The following is a 15,277-nucleotide window of genomic DNA, read 5'->3' as shown; positions in this document are numbered from 1 at the left end:
AACATGAAATTATCCTATATAATAAAAGTGTAGTGTGCAAATTGTCCCCTTGAACGGAGGTTGTCCAGGAGTGCAACCAGGGGGTGGGGCTGGCCAGGGGAAGGGAGGGAGGCCCCTGCAGGCGGCCGGGGGAAGGGAGGGAGTACCTGGCTGGCAGCTGGCAACTGCTAGGGACCGCCCAGTGCACAAATTTTTATGCACTGGGCCTCTAGTGTTATATAAAAAGCTGTTTATCTGGTGGTAAAGCCTTTTTTACATAAGACCAAATAAGAGCACATTTGAGCAGGTATTGACAGACCTTGTTAGTGAGTATTTGCCAGTACTTCATTTACTTAGTTACTTATAAGGACAGTAGTTGGTCCTGGTAACTCAATTCTGCAAACCTGTTCCCACTGCCCTCCTCTAAAAGATTTTAAAAAATCTGCTATACAGATTTCTTAGGGAAGTAGTCTCTTTGCCAGCTTTGTACTACCATCTGAACTCCCAGTCACCCCTTCCCTGTAGCTTGCTAGTTGGTCTCTGTGAACCCAGATGCCTGTGGAGTGTTTCCAGTGTCCAAAGTCTTTTTTTTTATTTTATCATCTTTGCTTCTTTTTAAAAATGTTTTATTTTTTAAATTTTGATTGTAGTAAAATACATATAAACATAAAATATACCATTTTAACCATTTTTAAGCATATAGCTCAGTAATGTTAAGTATATTCATCTTGTGCAACCAACCTCCAGAGCTTTTTCATCTTGCAAAACTGAAACTTTAACCCATTAAACATCTCCCTATTTCCCCCTTTCCAAGCCCCTGGCAACCACCATTCTACTTTCTGTCTTTATGAATTTGACTATTCTAGATAACTCATATAGGTAAAATCACACAATATTTATCTTTTTATGGCTGGCTTATTTTCATCTAGCATAATGTCCTCAAGGTTCATCCTTGTAGGATGTATCCGAATTTTCTTCCTTTTTAAGCCTGAAAATACACCATTGTCATGTATATACCACATTTTGCTTATCCATTCATCAGTCACTGGACACTTTGGATGCTTCTACCTTTTGGCTGTTGTGAATAATGCTGTTATTAACATGGGTGTACAGATACCATTTCTAGACCCTATTTTCAATTATTTTGGGTCTATACCCAGAAGTGGAATTTCTGGGTCATATGGTAATTCTATATTTTTTTAAGGAATTGTCATACTGATTTCCATAGTAGCTACACCATTTTGCATTCCCACTGACAGTGGGTTGCCTGCCAAGGCTCCCATCTCATCCTCAGGGTGTTGTCCTGGGAGATGTCTATTAGCTGGTACTGGATGCACTTCCCATCCAGGGTGCGGGTTACCTCACTCTGCTGGGATTTGATTTCGAGTGACCCAGTGACCAACATGCTGTAGACATGCAGGTCAGTCACGCTGCTGGTGGATGGACTGGCAGATGAGCAGCAGTAGCTGCACCTACCCAACAACTATTTAAGTTAAGGATAGACCCTTACATGCACATATTACTAGAATAATGAGACTGAATAAAAGCCCCTCAAAATCAATTTCATTATTTAATATTTAGTATACTTTATAGAGTTACAAATATGTAGCCAACAAATTAACGCTGATGAATATGTATTTGGACATTTTCTGCATATGTAGTGGGAACTTTGCTGGTGTGTTACAAACTGTTTGGAAACTTATAATGTTGATAATTCTTTCGAAAATGGATGAAATACTACTTTTGCATGAAAATGATTGCTCCTGGTGATTAACATCATTCTGTGGGGAGGTAATCAATATCCACCAACAATCAGTAAAAAAGTCAAAATGATGTTCTTTTTTAGTGGGTTTTGATTAGCCTTTTTTTTACCTATCTACTAGAGGCCCTGTGCACGAAATTTCGTACATGGGTAAGGGCCCTAGGCCTGGCCAGCGGTCAGGGCCTATCGAGCCTTGGGGCTGTTGGCCCGGGCCTTCCCTTGTTCCTCGCTGCCCCCGGTGGTCATTGCATGTCATAGTGAGCGATCAACCTCCTGGTCTCTAAGTCGAACTCCCGAGAGGACACGTTGCATATTAGGCTTTTATACGTGTGTATATATAGAAGATCTATCCTCACTTGAGGACATTTTTTCCATTGGTGTTTTTGGAGAGTAGAAGGGGAGGTAGGAGAGCATGGGAAGAGAGAGAAAGAGAGATTGAGACAGACAGAAACCAATCGATGTGAGAGAGACACATCAATTGGTTGCACCCTGACGGGCTGGGGCATCGAGTTTGTAACGGAGGTATGCGCCCTTGATCAGGAATCAAACCCATGACCCTTCGGTCCACTGGCTGATGCTCTAACCAATGAGCATCTGGCCAGGGCTTGACTAGCCTTTTATATTTATTTTTTAATTTATTGTCTAAAGCAGTGGTTCTCAACCTGTGGGTCATGACCCCTTGGGGGGGGTCGAACGACCCTTTCACAGGGGTCGCCTAAGACCATCCTGCATATCAGATATTTACATTACAATTCATAACATTAGCAAAATTACAGTTATGAACTAGCAACGAAAATAATTTTATGGTTGGGGGTCACAACATGAGGAACTGTTTTAAAGAGCCAGAAGGTTGAGAACCACTGCTTTAACTGGTTTTGAAGTGTGTGATGGTGCATCATCATGAAGCAAAATTACTTTGCTGTGTCTTCTGGCACATTCTGGTCGTTTCAACATTGACTGCAACCCATGTACGACCAGAATGTGCCAGAAGACACGGCATAGTGAGCGATCAACCTCCTGGTCTCTAAGTCGAACTCCCGAGAGGACACGTTGCATATTAGGCTTTGAAGTCAATTAGGCAACCAATTGATGTGTCTCTCTCACATCGATTGGTTTCTGTCTGTCTCAATCTCTCTTTCTCTCTCTTCCCATGCTCTCAGAGCGTGGTTCAAATTGATTATTTGTTGTCGGTAGCGATCAGTAGTAACAGTTTCACCTGGTTTTAGAAGCTGAGACTACACCACACCTTCCTGATCCCACCAACGCAGAGCATTGTCTTCTTTCCGAAACGATTTGGCCTTGCAGTCAATGTTGATGGTTGACCTGGATCACCTCATGATTTTGTGCATTTGGGATTCTCAAAATAAATCTACTTTTCATTGCCAGTCACAATCTGATGCAGAAAAGAATTTCTTTTGTGCCATTGAAGCAACATTTTACTGATGACTTTTCGGTTTCCATTTGTCTTTCATTCAGTTGATGTGGCACCCATTTTCCTTCCTTTAAAATCTTTCCTATTGCTTGTAAACAATCAGAAATTGTTTGCTGAGCAGTGTTTAATCTTTTTGCAAGTTGTTTTTGAGTTTGACACACATCTTCATTCAATAATGCTTATAATTGTTGGTCTTCAAACTTTTTTGGTTGACCTGGGCATTCTCTGTCGTTCACATTGAAATAATCACTTTTAAAGTGTTTAAACCAGCATTCACAAGTATCTTGAGATGGAGCATGTTCATCATAAGCTTCCCGAAGTATTTAGCAGTACTTTTCTTTAAAATAAAGTAATGAATTAAAACTTCCCTCAAATGCTCTTTTTTTGGCACGAAATTCGACATTTTTAAGTGTAAAAATATCTATGATGTTAACACCTTCAGAAAACTTGACATACGAAGTTTTGAAGCTTGTTGTCAATACAACAAAATAGCATACATGTCAAATCGCATATATATCAACATATGTGTAACTCCACCTATTGAAAAAATCCACATTATTAACTGGTACACCTAGTAGGTTGGAACCCAGTCTGTAGGAATTTCATCTGAAAACTAGTAGGCACTTTTTACTTAACAAGCCTGCCTTGGGAATTGGATGGCTTGTCCATGAAAGACATTCTCTTAGTGAGTGGGGTTAGTCAAGAGGACACATACTAGTAGTTCAGAAGGTTGTGGATAACTGAGAGGATGAGAACAGTTTTATTTCTGTGGATTGTTTCTCCCAAGCTGTGATAGCCTGACTTCTTGCCCTCCTCCATGCTAGGGAGAGCACTATTTGAAGAAGCAAATGAGTCATCTAGAGTGGGGAACTTTTCCCCTGGATATGGCATCAGGGCACTAACAAAGCCCCTTTTTCAAAGATTCTTACTGGTTAGCAGAAACATTAGCCTTACTCATGGCATACCAGTTTCCAAGATCAGGGTTTTATGTTAGCTACTTCCTGATTTCATGCTTCCAAGGAAGCACCGTAGTCTTTAGAACCCTTTAAATCAGCGGTCGCCAAGCTTTTGGACCTCACGGACCACCAGTTGGCGACCACTGCTTTAAATGATTTATATTTAATTCTACCTGTTTTGTGGTTCTGGTTAGCACCAAAAGTGTGTGTCATTTGCTAATCTTGTTTGTGGTACTTTTGAGGAAGGAGTGTCTATCATATTACTGACTATTAAACAGCACAGGATTCTATTGTGAATTTTTGGAAAGCTGTTTTAAAATAAGAGAAATAAAGAGTAGGTAAGATTAAATATGCAAGGTGGAGTTTTGAATATTGATATATTGAGGTACGCTATACTTGTGACATATAGCTATTACTACCATACTTTATATATAAATTTATTTTCTTTATTCAACAAGAATTTATTGACTTCCTATCATATACAAGATTAAAAGCAATTTTTTATTTTTATCTTTTATTGGTTTCAGAGAGAAAGGGAGAGGGAGAGATAGAAACATCAATGATAAGAGAGAATCATTGATCGGCTGCCTCCTGCATGCCCCATAGTGGGGATTGTGCCTGAAAACTAAGCATGTGCCCTGACCAGGAATTGAACCATGACCTCCTGGTTCATAGGTTGACGCTCAACCTCTGAGCCATGCTAGCCGGGCAAGGCAGTTTTACATGTTTAGCATATTTTTCATACTTTCATTCTGTGGTATCTTGAGTATCAGAAAGCAGATGAGTGTGGGTCTGACCTAAATGAGGGAAATATAAACAGTCTTTGATGCCATGTACATATCAACAGAAGTGTGATAAGTCTACTTACTGTTTACATCCTGTCACCGGAGTCTCCCTTTTATGTGGCCATGCAGTTCAGGTTGTCAGATAGCTTTGCTGTTTGCCAGCGTGGTCTGTCACTGCTCTTGACCAGGATTATGGATCTGGGTCATGTAGTTCACTTGATGCTCCAGGGTTTGCTGTTTTTTCCCCCCATTATGCCTGCCTAAAATCTTTCTTTTAAGTTTATTTGTAGAGCTAGTATTTCCTTGACTGGTGCTCATTTCTTTTTAGAACTCATACAGAGTGCCTATTTTTCATTTGTCTCAGTAGTGCCTACTATATTATCATGCTTTCACAAAGTATTATGCCGTTAGTAGTCTAGTGTGGGTTCTCCTGTACGTGGTCTCTAAGTTATTTCTTAGATGACATAATTAGCTGTGATATGAAATGTAATCTACAGCTATGTACTGAACTGCTTAGCATTGACTGTCTGATAAAAGAAAGTTATACAGTTGATGTCATCCAGCAGTGACAGGGCTGATAAGTTGCCACTCCTAGTGTTCAGTAAAGGCCAGATTTAGTTATGTTTTTACACCTAATTTATTGTCATGGGCCATCTTAGCCTAAACATAGATTATTTAAATGAATTTGATAGAACAAGTTGCTTTATCTGTCACCTTCTGGAATAAGTAAAAGTGATCTGTATAATAAGTAAACAAATGTAGAGCAACATTGTTAAATAATAAAATCCTTGAAATACATTGCTAACAAATATGGATATAGTTATTTTATTTTTTTATATTTAGTTTCTGAAAATAGTTTTTCAGTGTGTCTTGTGTAGTGCACCAAAGAGAACTGTGAAAGGATTTCAATCTAAAATGGAACAGGAGGATTTGAAATGGAGAATCTCATGCATGTGTGAACTTCAGAACCAAGAGACTGATTTCCTGTAAATGCCTGATTTACAGAAGACCAAAACCAATGAATATCTGCCAGAATGCCCTCCCCATCCTCCAGCCAGTGAACTTGTTGCGTAGGCTTTAGCTGAAGTTCCCCCTTTTTGCACTCCTTGCCAATAAATACAGCTCCCTTCACCCCTCAATAGGCTCTCCTGTACCTTGCTACAGCATGCAATTAATTCTTCTGCTATCCTATATAATAAGGAGCTAATATGCAAATGTTCGTCGTGCCTTTGCACCGGGGCTGGAGGACCTGAGGCCCTGCCCCCGACCTGGCGCCAGGCTGGGGGACCTGAGGCTGCGGCCCCCCGCCCTGGTGCTGGGCCAGGGGACCTGAGAGTGAGCTGGGGGGCCTGAGGCTGCATCCCCTGCGTATGGGTCCCGTGCAATTTCGAGGCGCACACGGTTGGGCGGGGACTTGACTCTGGGTCCTGCGGCACGCCGCAAACTCTGACAGGAGGGAGGTTGTCATCTATATTTTACTATTTTTCTTTCATCTCTGACATTTGTATTATAGAGAAAGGGCAAATAGCAATATTAAAATATTTCCTCTAATTAGTTCCCTTTTAATGTGCATGAATTTCGTGCACCAGGCCACTAGTTTCCAAATAAACTCAGTTTATGGTAATTTGAGCTTTCCTTAGTTTACCTGTTTTTTAAGTTAACAGAACTCCAGTAGTCAACTGTTCTAACCTCTTATAGTAAGAGACCCGAGTGATATTAATTGTGACCCAAGAAATTAAGATTTCCCAGAGATCAGTGAAACCAGTTAGTGACAGACCCTTGACTAGAAACAGTTCCTCTTTTTCATAATCTTTGGATTCACTTAAGCTATATATTAATGCTACAAACAACTGATTGCCAGTATTGTATTTTTGTCCAGTCATTGTTTAACATTGATTTATCCAGATATTTATTGTTTGCCATTTCTTTTTTTGTAAGAGAATTTACCTTTCACCTGAGGGATATCCTTTTGGGTTTCCTTCAGTGCAAGTTTGCTAGTGCCATTAGCTTCTGTTTTATTTGCTTGAAATGCCTTTATTCTATTCTTAACTGATTTTTTTCTGGGTATAGAATTCTAAGTTAATGATTTTTTCTACCCAGAACTGTTGTCTTCTAACTCTATTTTAGTTTCTATTGGAAAGATAGCTGTCTGTTTAATTTGTTCTTTTGAGTATTTTGAATGGAATCACTCTGTTCTCCCTACTCATGTCAGCTTTCAATGTATATATTTTTTGTCTTTAGTTTTCCATACTTCTATTATATATCTATCTAAATATAGATTTCTGTTTTTTTCCCCTGGATTTCTCGTATTTGTGGCTTGATATCTTTAATCAGTTTTAGAATGATTTAGCCATAATTTCTTCAAATATAACTTGTTTTTCTTAATTTTTTTCCCTCCCAAATTTACTTAAGTTAGACCTTCTTAAATATCCTTTATCTTTTTCCCTCCCATGGTTTCTGTCATTTTGTGTCTGTTACTCCTTTATCTGGATCTTTTCTTGTTACTTATTTTCAACTGTTCCTTATTTGCTTTCATTTATTAATTTGCCCATCTACTTCTGGTATGTTTCAATTCTAGAGTTAGCATTTAATTACTACTTTGTATACTTCCCAGTTTTTTACCCATATTCTGATACTTGTCTTTGTTAAATTCAGTATCTGAAGTGTCTGTGGATCTGTTTATTTTGTTGTTTCTGTTGGTTCTCACTCATGTGATCTTGTGTGCCTTGTTACTTCTGTTTGTGTGCCAGACATTCTATTTGCAAGATTGTGTAAGTATGTGGAGTTTAGGATGTTCTCCACTGAGGATTTACATTTGCTTCACCAGATACTCCGGCACTAACAATCCAAAATCACCTTAATTTGCTTTCAGAGACAAATAATCTGTGGCAGGATACATGTTCTGCGAAGTATGGTCTGCCTACTTTCAGCTTACTCTTATTCTTAGGGTCTTCATCCCAAGTGTGCAGATTTATATCCTTGGAAGACCTTTGAACTGCAACTTCTGTTCGCTTAATACTGTGATTTTTGTTTTCAAAAACATTGTCCATCTTCTCAGCCACTCTTCTAGAGTTGCCAAATGCCCTCAGCGAGAAAAGCTGTCCCAGTGTGTGTGGGGAAAGGTAACATGAGATGGCAGGTGTCCTCTCGGTCATCTTCTAAATCTTGGCCTAGTAATTCATTATTTGCTGGACCTTGTATGCCTTGAGGCAATTTTTTAAATTTTTTTAGGAAGTTTAGTCCATATTGTTTAGTTTACTATTTTTTATGGAATTTTCTCAAGTTGAATTTGAATGTATAAAATAAAATATGTTTCTTGTTTCCTTTTCACTTTTGGGGGGTCTTTCTTATTCTTTGAATCCTGGACCACTAGGAGTTTGCTGTACATGGGTCAAATTAGTGGAAATGATGAAATTACAATTGTAATTCCTTTATTCTCATTTCTTTTACTTTTCGAAGCTTTAAACATTTGTCTGGGATAGTTATATTACTCTGGAATGGCTAAAGAACCTTTAAAATGTGTTTGTTGTTTTTGTTTTTTTATTACAGCTTTGTTTCATACTTGTCTATCCTCATTAACCCATCAGTAAGGATTTTCATATTGGCCTTTCTTAGTGGATACACAATACCTCTTAAATAAGAGGCTCATAAATGATTGGGCAAATGAATTAAACTAAAACTATATTGTATTTTTAAAATTTGCCTCATTTATCAGATTGTTGCATTTACTTTTTGTAGGTATGCATTCTTAATCTAATAGCCAGAACTCCCAAACTCTCTTTACTTGTCAGAGCAGATATATGGATTCAGGTTATATGAAGTCAAGGACTGTGTGTTAACAAATTTCCCAAGACTCCTTTAAGATAAGGGGAAAAATCTTGAGGGACTGGACAAAGTAAGCCTCGTGAAAACAAGTATTCAGCAAAGCAAATATGACAGTTCTGAGACTCACGATGAACCTTGGGTAGCCATGCCCCTGCCTTTATCAAACTTGAAAAAACAAAACTCTTCTCCCTCAGCACCAGCAGCCCCTGATCAGGGTTAATCACTTTGCACTTTGTTGCTCTGTTGGACTTAACTCTTTGAGCATATCTCCACACATCTTTTAGGCACCCTTCAAAGGTAGACAGTAAAAATTTATAATTAACATAAATGTCAGAAAGGAGAAACTACATCCCACAATATACCAAGAATAGAAATATTTGAAAGAAAATATATGCTGTCATGTTCTAAGATGTTGCTCAGTAACAAAACCTTAAAAACCATATCAAAACTGATTTGACTTGGATAATCTATAAGGCTTCTCCAGTAACATAGGGGAACCATTTGATATTAACCTACATATAGTTACTAGAGGAAAAAAAATGCCTAAATGGAAATCATGTTAATTTTATGAAGGATAATGCAGTCATGTCTCAATATATAGCCATTTAGGGTTAACCTTATGTTTTGATGTAGAAGTCATTTTATTTTTTTAAAATATTTTAAAAATGTTTTTTATTGAATTTTAGAGGGTGAGGAAGGAAGAGGGAGAGAGAGAGAGATAGAAACATCGATAAGAGAGAAACATCGATAAGGGAGAAACATCAATTGACTGCCTCCTACATGCCCTCTTCTGGGGATCCAGCCTGCAACCCAGGCATGTGCCCTGACTGGGAATTGAATCAGTGACCTCTTGGTGCATGGGTTAATGCTCAACCACTGAGCCACAACAGCCAGGCTTAGGAGTCATTTTATACCTTGCTAGCCACTAAGCTATCCTTTGGTCATTTTGGTAATTTTATAGTACAGATGGTCAAGTGTTTGTTTAAGGAAAATGCCAGATGTTCTAGTTTATCAGTGTAATCTTTCTGCGTCAAATCCCTAGATCAGCACTTTTCAACCTTTTCATCTCATGGCACACACAAACTAATTACCAAAATTCTATGGCATACCAAACAATACATATTTTGCCAGTGTAACTATAAAAATAGGTATAACTTTGATTCATTCACACCAGACAGCTATTGTGTTGGCCGTTGTCGTTTTTTAATCTAAGGGAAAAGAGGTGAGTGCCCCTGACTAAATAGTCAGGTATTGCATGTTTTAAAAATTCTTGTGGCCTGACTGAAGTGGCTCAGTTGGTTGGCCTCATCTTGAGAGAAGTAATAACTGAAGCGTTGTCCTGTGCACTGAAAGGTTGCCAGTTTGTTCCTGGTCAGGGCTTGTGTGGAAGGCAACCCATTGAGGTTTCTTTCTCTTATCAGTGCTTCTCTTTCTCTGTCTCTGTCTCTGTCTGTCTCTATCCCCCTCCCTCCCTTTCTTCCTTCCTCTCTAAGCATGTCCTCCGGTGATGATTAAAAAAATTTCTTTTGTGTGTGGCACACTTGAAGATCACTGCTTTAGTAGATGTGTTATTTTACTTGATTTTTTAAAAGGGCTTTTTGCGTGATAGATGAATTACACTGTGAGTGCACTCTTAAGTGCCCAGTATACAATAGCAAAGACAGAGTTTAAGAGCCATACTATAGGTCATTTCATAAAGGAATGTGTTTTCTTAGGTTCTGTTAACACTGATTAATCCTTAACAAGTAATCACGACCATGTTAGTCAGATTTGTTGATGTTTTACATAAGTAGATGTTGGGATTGTTGCTCAGGAATATCTAAAAGGTTTTCCTGTTTAAATTTAAAGTACTTGTAATTAAAACCTGATACTCACCTGTAGGAGGGTGTTTTTAGGAACAAATGTCACTTGTGAAAATTTGGGAAAAGTTTCTTCACTTGGTATTATACTTTCAACTTTTATGAATTAAACATTTGTATTTTAATTTTTTATTTTTCTTGATACTGAAGTAAAATATCAATTAGTATATTATGTTATAAGATTGATTTTATTTTTTCTCCCTAATACAGAAACTCCACCATGAGACGAGGTGGATGGAGGAGGCGAGCTGAAAATGATGGCTGGGGAAAATGGGTGTGTTTTAAAAGAATAAAAATTATATTGAATTGTCTAGGTATTTTTCATTCTTTTTATAGCTTATAATGTGATTTAAGCCATTTTCTAAATTATAAATCACTTTAGATATCAACTCTGAGTTTTCACAATGTGTAGAAAGCTCAACTTGAACCCCTAAACTTGCAGGAATTTTATCCTGAGAAAATAAATATTATAGTGCACACAATTTATTGTGGGATAATTTTATTGCATCATTGCTAATAATACTGCGAAACAGGAAAACTTAGCTATCCAAGAATAGGGAATTGGTTAAATAAATTATTTTTATACAGTGGAACACTGCAGCCATTATTTAGCTTTACATTTCTTAAACTGGCAGATGGTCTTGACTTAAAAGGGTGTTGTGTTATAAAGGAATATTGATATATATGATTCTGTTTTTGTAAAGCTGCTATGCTCTGAGGCATAGATATAAACTTTGAAAATAATATCCTAAAATGTTAACAATGAATGGGATCATAGCTAATTTAAAGTTTCTTCTTTATATTTAAAAAATTGGCAGTGAGCATTCAATATTTGAATAACCAAAAACAATGAAGTCATTTCCATTTTGAAAAAAATGTGTACCACTTCTGCATACCTACTGCTTTCTTTTAAAGACCTAATTGATACTCTTAATTGATCTAGATAAATCAGTAAAAACTTAATTGATAATTTAAATCAATTAAGCTTAATTATTTAAATATTTGGGGGAAATGTAGCTAAATTCAGGCATGCTTTTTAGATTTGTAAATGTCTGTAGGAAAAATGATAATGTTTTTATATTCTTTTTTTAGGTTCCTGTTATCTAATGAAAATTTGTCATAGATTGATTAAATCCAGAATTTAGCCACCGAATTCTTTGTTGTATTCTTATCTACATGTATAGAGGACTATACTGTTTTTTCAAGCTGCTTCATTTTACATGAAGTTTTTTTAAGCTTTCTATATACAGAAGATAGTGCAAGCCCATTTAAAATATACACTTATTGACCACATGTTAGATTTTAATTGATTTAAACTTTGATGTAACTTTTGCTTGATTTTATAGATAAGAACAATATTTTGTGGCATTAAATTTATTATTTCTGACATTTTATATATTCTTTTGTTTGATATTTTGAAATAACTTATTATAAAAATGTTAAAGAATTATTAAAAATTGAGTCAAAAGAGGGAAAAGTCTCTTTTGACCTGCCTGTTTTTTTGCCTTGCCTCTGGTTCATGTTTAGCATTACACCTTTGTCATCATTATACTTTGGTCATTGGCACAGAATAAAGTCTTTTTAAATAGAAGTTTCTTTAAGAAAAGGGGTAAGGGGGTAAAAGTATAACTTTTGTGATTAGTGTTTACCTTTTCTTTAATTCTAGGGTGGATATATGGCTGCCAAGGTCCAGAAATTGGAGGAACAGTTTCGATCAGATGCTGAAATGCAGAAGGATGGAACTTCATCTACAATTTTTAGTGGAGTTGCCATCTATGTTAATGGATATACAGGTTGAGTACTTTTTACTTTTTAGGTACTCTTTTGGCATGCATTATTATTAGGATTGAGAATGACTTTTTAAAAATTATCTATAATAATAAAAGGGTAATATGCTAATTAGACCAGAGGAAGCCGGTGCCTGCAGCCAGGGGAAAGAAAGCCTACTCTTGCACGAATTTTCGTGCATGGGCCTCTAGTCTTGTATATAAAAATGATAAAAATAAAATCCTTTGGTTAGGTACTCCATCACTTTTACTGTTATTCCACCTATACCTGCCATTGTCTCTTTTTAAAAAATTAATATGTTTTTATTTCAGAGAGAGAGAGAGAGAGAGATAGAAATATCAATGATGAGGGAGAATCATCAATCAGCTGCCTCTTGCACAGTCCCCACTGGGATCAAGCCTACAACCTGGACATGTGCCCTGACTGGGAATGGAACCATGACCTCCTGGTTCATGGGTCAGTGCTCAACCACTGAACAGTACTGGCTGGGGCTGCCATTGTCTTTTATTTTAATTTTTATTAAAGTACTTAAGGTTTTGTGTGTGTATGTATGTTTTAATATATCTTTATTGATTTCAGAGAGGAAGGGAGAGGAAGAGAGAGATAGAAACATCAATGGTGAGAGGGAATCATTGATTGGTTGCCTCCTGCATGTGCCCTTGGCAGGAATCAAACCCCAGGCTGACGCTCTATCCACTGAGCCCAACCAGCTAGGGCTAAAGTACTTAGTTTTTAAAAAGTCAAATGAGCCCGGCTGGTGTGGCCTCAGTTAGGTTGAGTTTCGTCCAATGCACCAAGTGTTCTCTGGTTGGATTACTGGTCAAGGCACATGCCTGCGCTCCATCCCTAGTGAGGAGCGTACAGGAGGCAGCCAATCATCGATGTTTCTATCTCTCCCTTCCTCTCTCTCTAAAGCAGTGGTTCTCAATCTTCTGGCCCTTTAAAACAGTTCCTCATGCTGTGACCCAACCATAAAATTATTTTCGTTGCTACTTCATAACTGTAATGTTGCTACTGTTATGAATCGTAATGTAAATATCTGATATGCAGGATGGTCTTAGGCAACCCCTGTGAAAGGGTCATTCGACCACCAAAGGGGTCGAAACCCACAGGTTGAGAACCGCTGCTCTAAAGTCAATAAAAACATATTTTTTAAAAAGTCGTATGAGGTTTAAAATTAAAAACAGTAGTGGTCTTGAGTAAACAGCTAATTGGAAGCTCATCACATGCGTGTGGTACTTGTAAACTGTGGACTTCAATATAGGAGGATCTTGTAAGGTCACTTCACTGGTAATTCTCCCACTGTAATTACCTATAGATTTGGGGGCTGGTGGAGGAGGAGGGTGGTATATATGTAAAATTTCCCAGACTCTTGCTTAGAGAAGTGTATAAATCCAACTGTCAGCATTTTGGTAGCCAAGGGGGAAGCAATGTGCCATAACTCTGAGAAAGTAGAGTTTTATTTAATCTTCCTATTATTTTTTCCATTTCCTACATCACTTCTCCCCCCCTGCTATGTCTATTGTCATTGAGTCTGGTACCTAGAAGGGACTGGATAGTCTTCCTTGTGAGTCTAGGGGGACGTGGGAGGAGATGTGGAATTCTAATCACTCTGTTACACAGAATTTCTACTGTGAACTCCTTGTTTTACCACCTGCCCACAGGTCTACTTTGAGAGGTGCCTTGTACCCCCATTTCATGCATTTCTCTTGGTTTCACTGGCACTAAGCAACCTCTTCTGGATTTCCACACAGCCAACTTAGATGTTAGCTTTCTCTCATCAGCAAGGACAGTAACACTTGTCTACTGGCTGTCAGATGTTCCTGCTAAAGTTTCTCTTCATTCTTTTTAGGATTTCTTTCCTGTTAATTTAAGTGTATTTTGACATGAATGGCTGCAAGTATTTGTGTCAACCTCTTATACTTTTTCCTCTCCACTTCTCAACTGGCTGGTACCTGCTTATCTTTAAGACTCTTTATATATAACTTCCCTTTGGTTGTCTGATTGTCTTCTTACTGGCATGGCTTACTTCTCATGCTCCTATGTGGCACCTTGTATTTGTCTGCACCTTAGCATTTTTAAGATCTTACTATAGACAAGAACAGGAGATACATTTTCATTACTTCTGTATTTTTGGTACCTCTACAGTGACTGGGTGTAACCTCTCAGGAAATATTTGTTGAATTTTACAGTTATGTTTTAATTAACTGATACATTTGTCTGATTGAATTTTATCAGGCTTCCTTGGCAATAAATTCTTAAAATGATTTGCTGGTGCAGCTTTGGAAAAATTCACATGCAACTTTTCTACTTGGGTATTCTGGAACATTGAAGCTCCACAGGCCTTCCTGAGATCTATTATAAAAGATTCAAAATGTTAACAAAAAGAAATAAACAATGCTTGTTACATTAGCCAGTTATGGGAGTCCTCAATTTGCAATGGCATCTTATTCATGTTAGAGGAAGAAAAAGAGATTGAGAGGGAAAAATAAGTATTGTAGTAATCACTACCATGTTGAAAGTCTGGAATTCTAACCACTTTTGTCACTGATTTTTGTGTGACCATAAGACATTTTCTCTTCGAACCTATTTATTTTGGACCCATTATTATCACTATCCCTTTTTCTTTAGGGTAGAGATAATATTAATTTTTACTCTTGTTATTGTTACACTAGAGGCCCGGTGCACAAAAATTTGTGCACTTGGGCTGGAGATGGGGGGCGGGGGCGGTTCCATCAGCCCGGCCTGTGCCCTCTCGCAGTCTGGGACCCCTCGGGAGATAACGACATGCTGGCTTAGGCCTGCTCCCAGGTGGCAGAGGGCAGGCCCAATCCTTAGGTGCAGCCCCTGGTCGGGCTCAGAGCAGGGCCGATTGGGGAGGTGGGGTGGCA

General features: G+C 37.9%; 1 protein-coding gene across 3 annotated transcripts in view; it reads left to right on the top strand.

Annotated features, from left to right (window-relative positions):
• The first annotated feature begins 10,780 nt into the window (after positions 1-10,780).
• REV1 (REV1, DNA directed polymerase) overlaps positions 10,781-15,277 on the top strand; it is an 81,097-nt gene continuing 76,600 nt past the window's right edge. For all 3 annotated transcript variants that reach the window (XM_015561850.1, XM_006753313.2, XM_015561858.1), the window contains exons 1-2: positions 10,781-10,872; positions 12,265-12,391. In XM_015561850.1, the coding sequence (XP_015417336.1) occupies positions 10,819-10,872; positions 12,265-12,391 (181 nt within the window). In that variant the 5' untranslated portion in view covers positions 10,781-10,818. The remainder of the gene's footprint in view (positions 10,873-12,264; positions 12,392-15,277) is intronic.

Source organism: Myotis davidii, unplaced genomic scaffold, assembly GCF_000327345.1.
Source record: "Myotis davidii unplaced genomic scaffold, ASM32734v1 scaffold1011, whole genome shotgun sequence".
NCBI lineage: Eukaryota > Metazoa > Chordata > Mammalia > Chiroptera > Vespertilionidae > Myotis > Myotis davidii.
The sequence above is the reverse complement of the archived record's forward strand: the minus strand, read 5'-3'. Positions and strand labels throughout refer to the sequence as shown.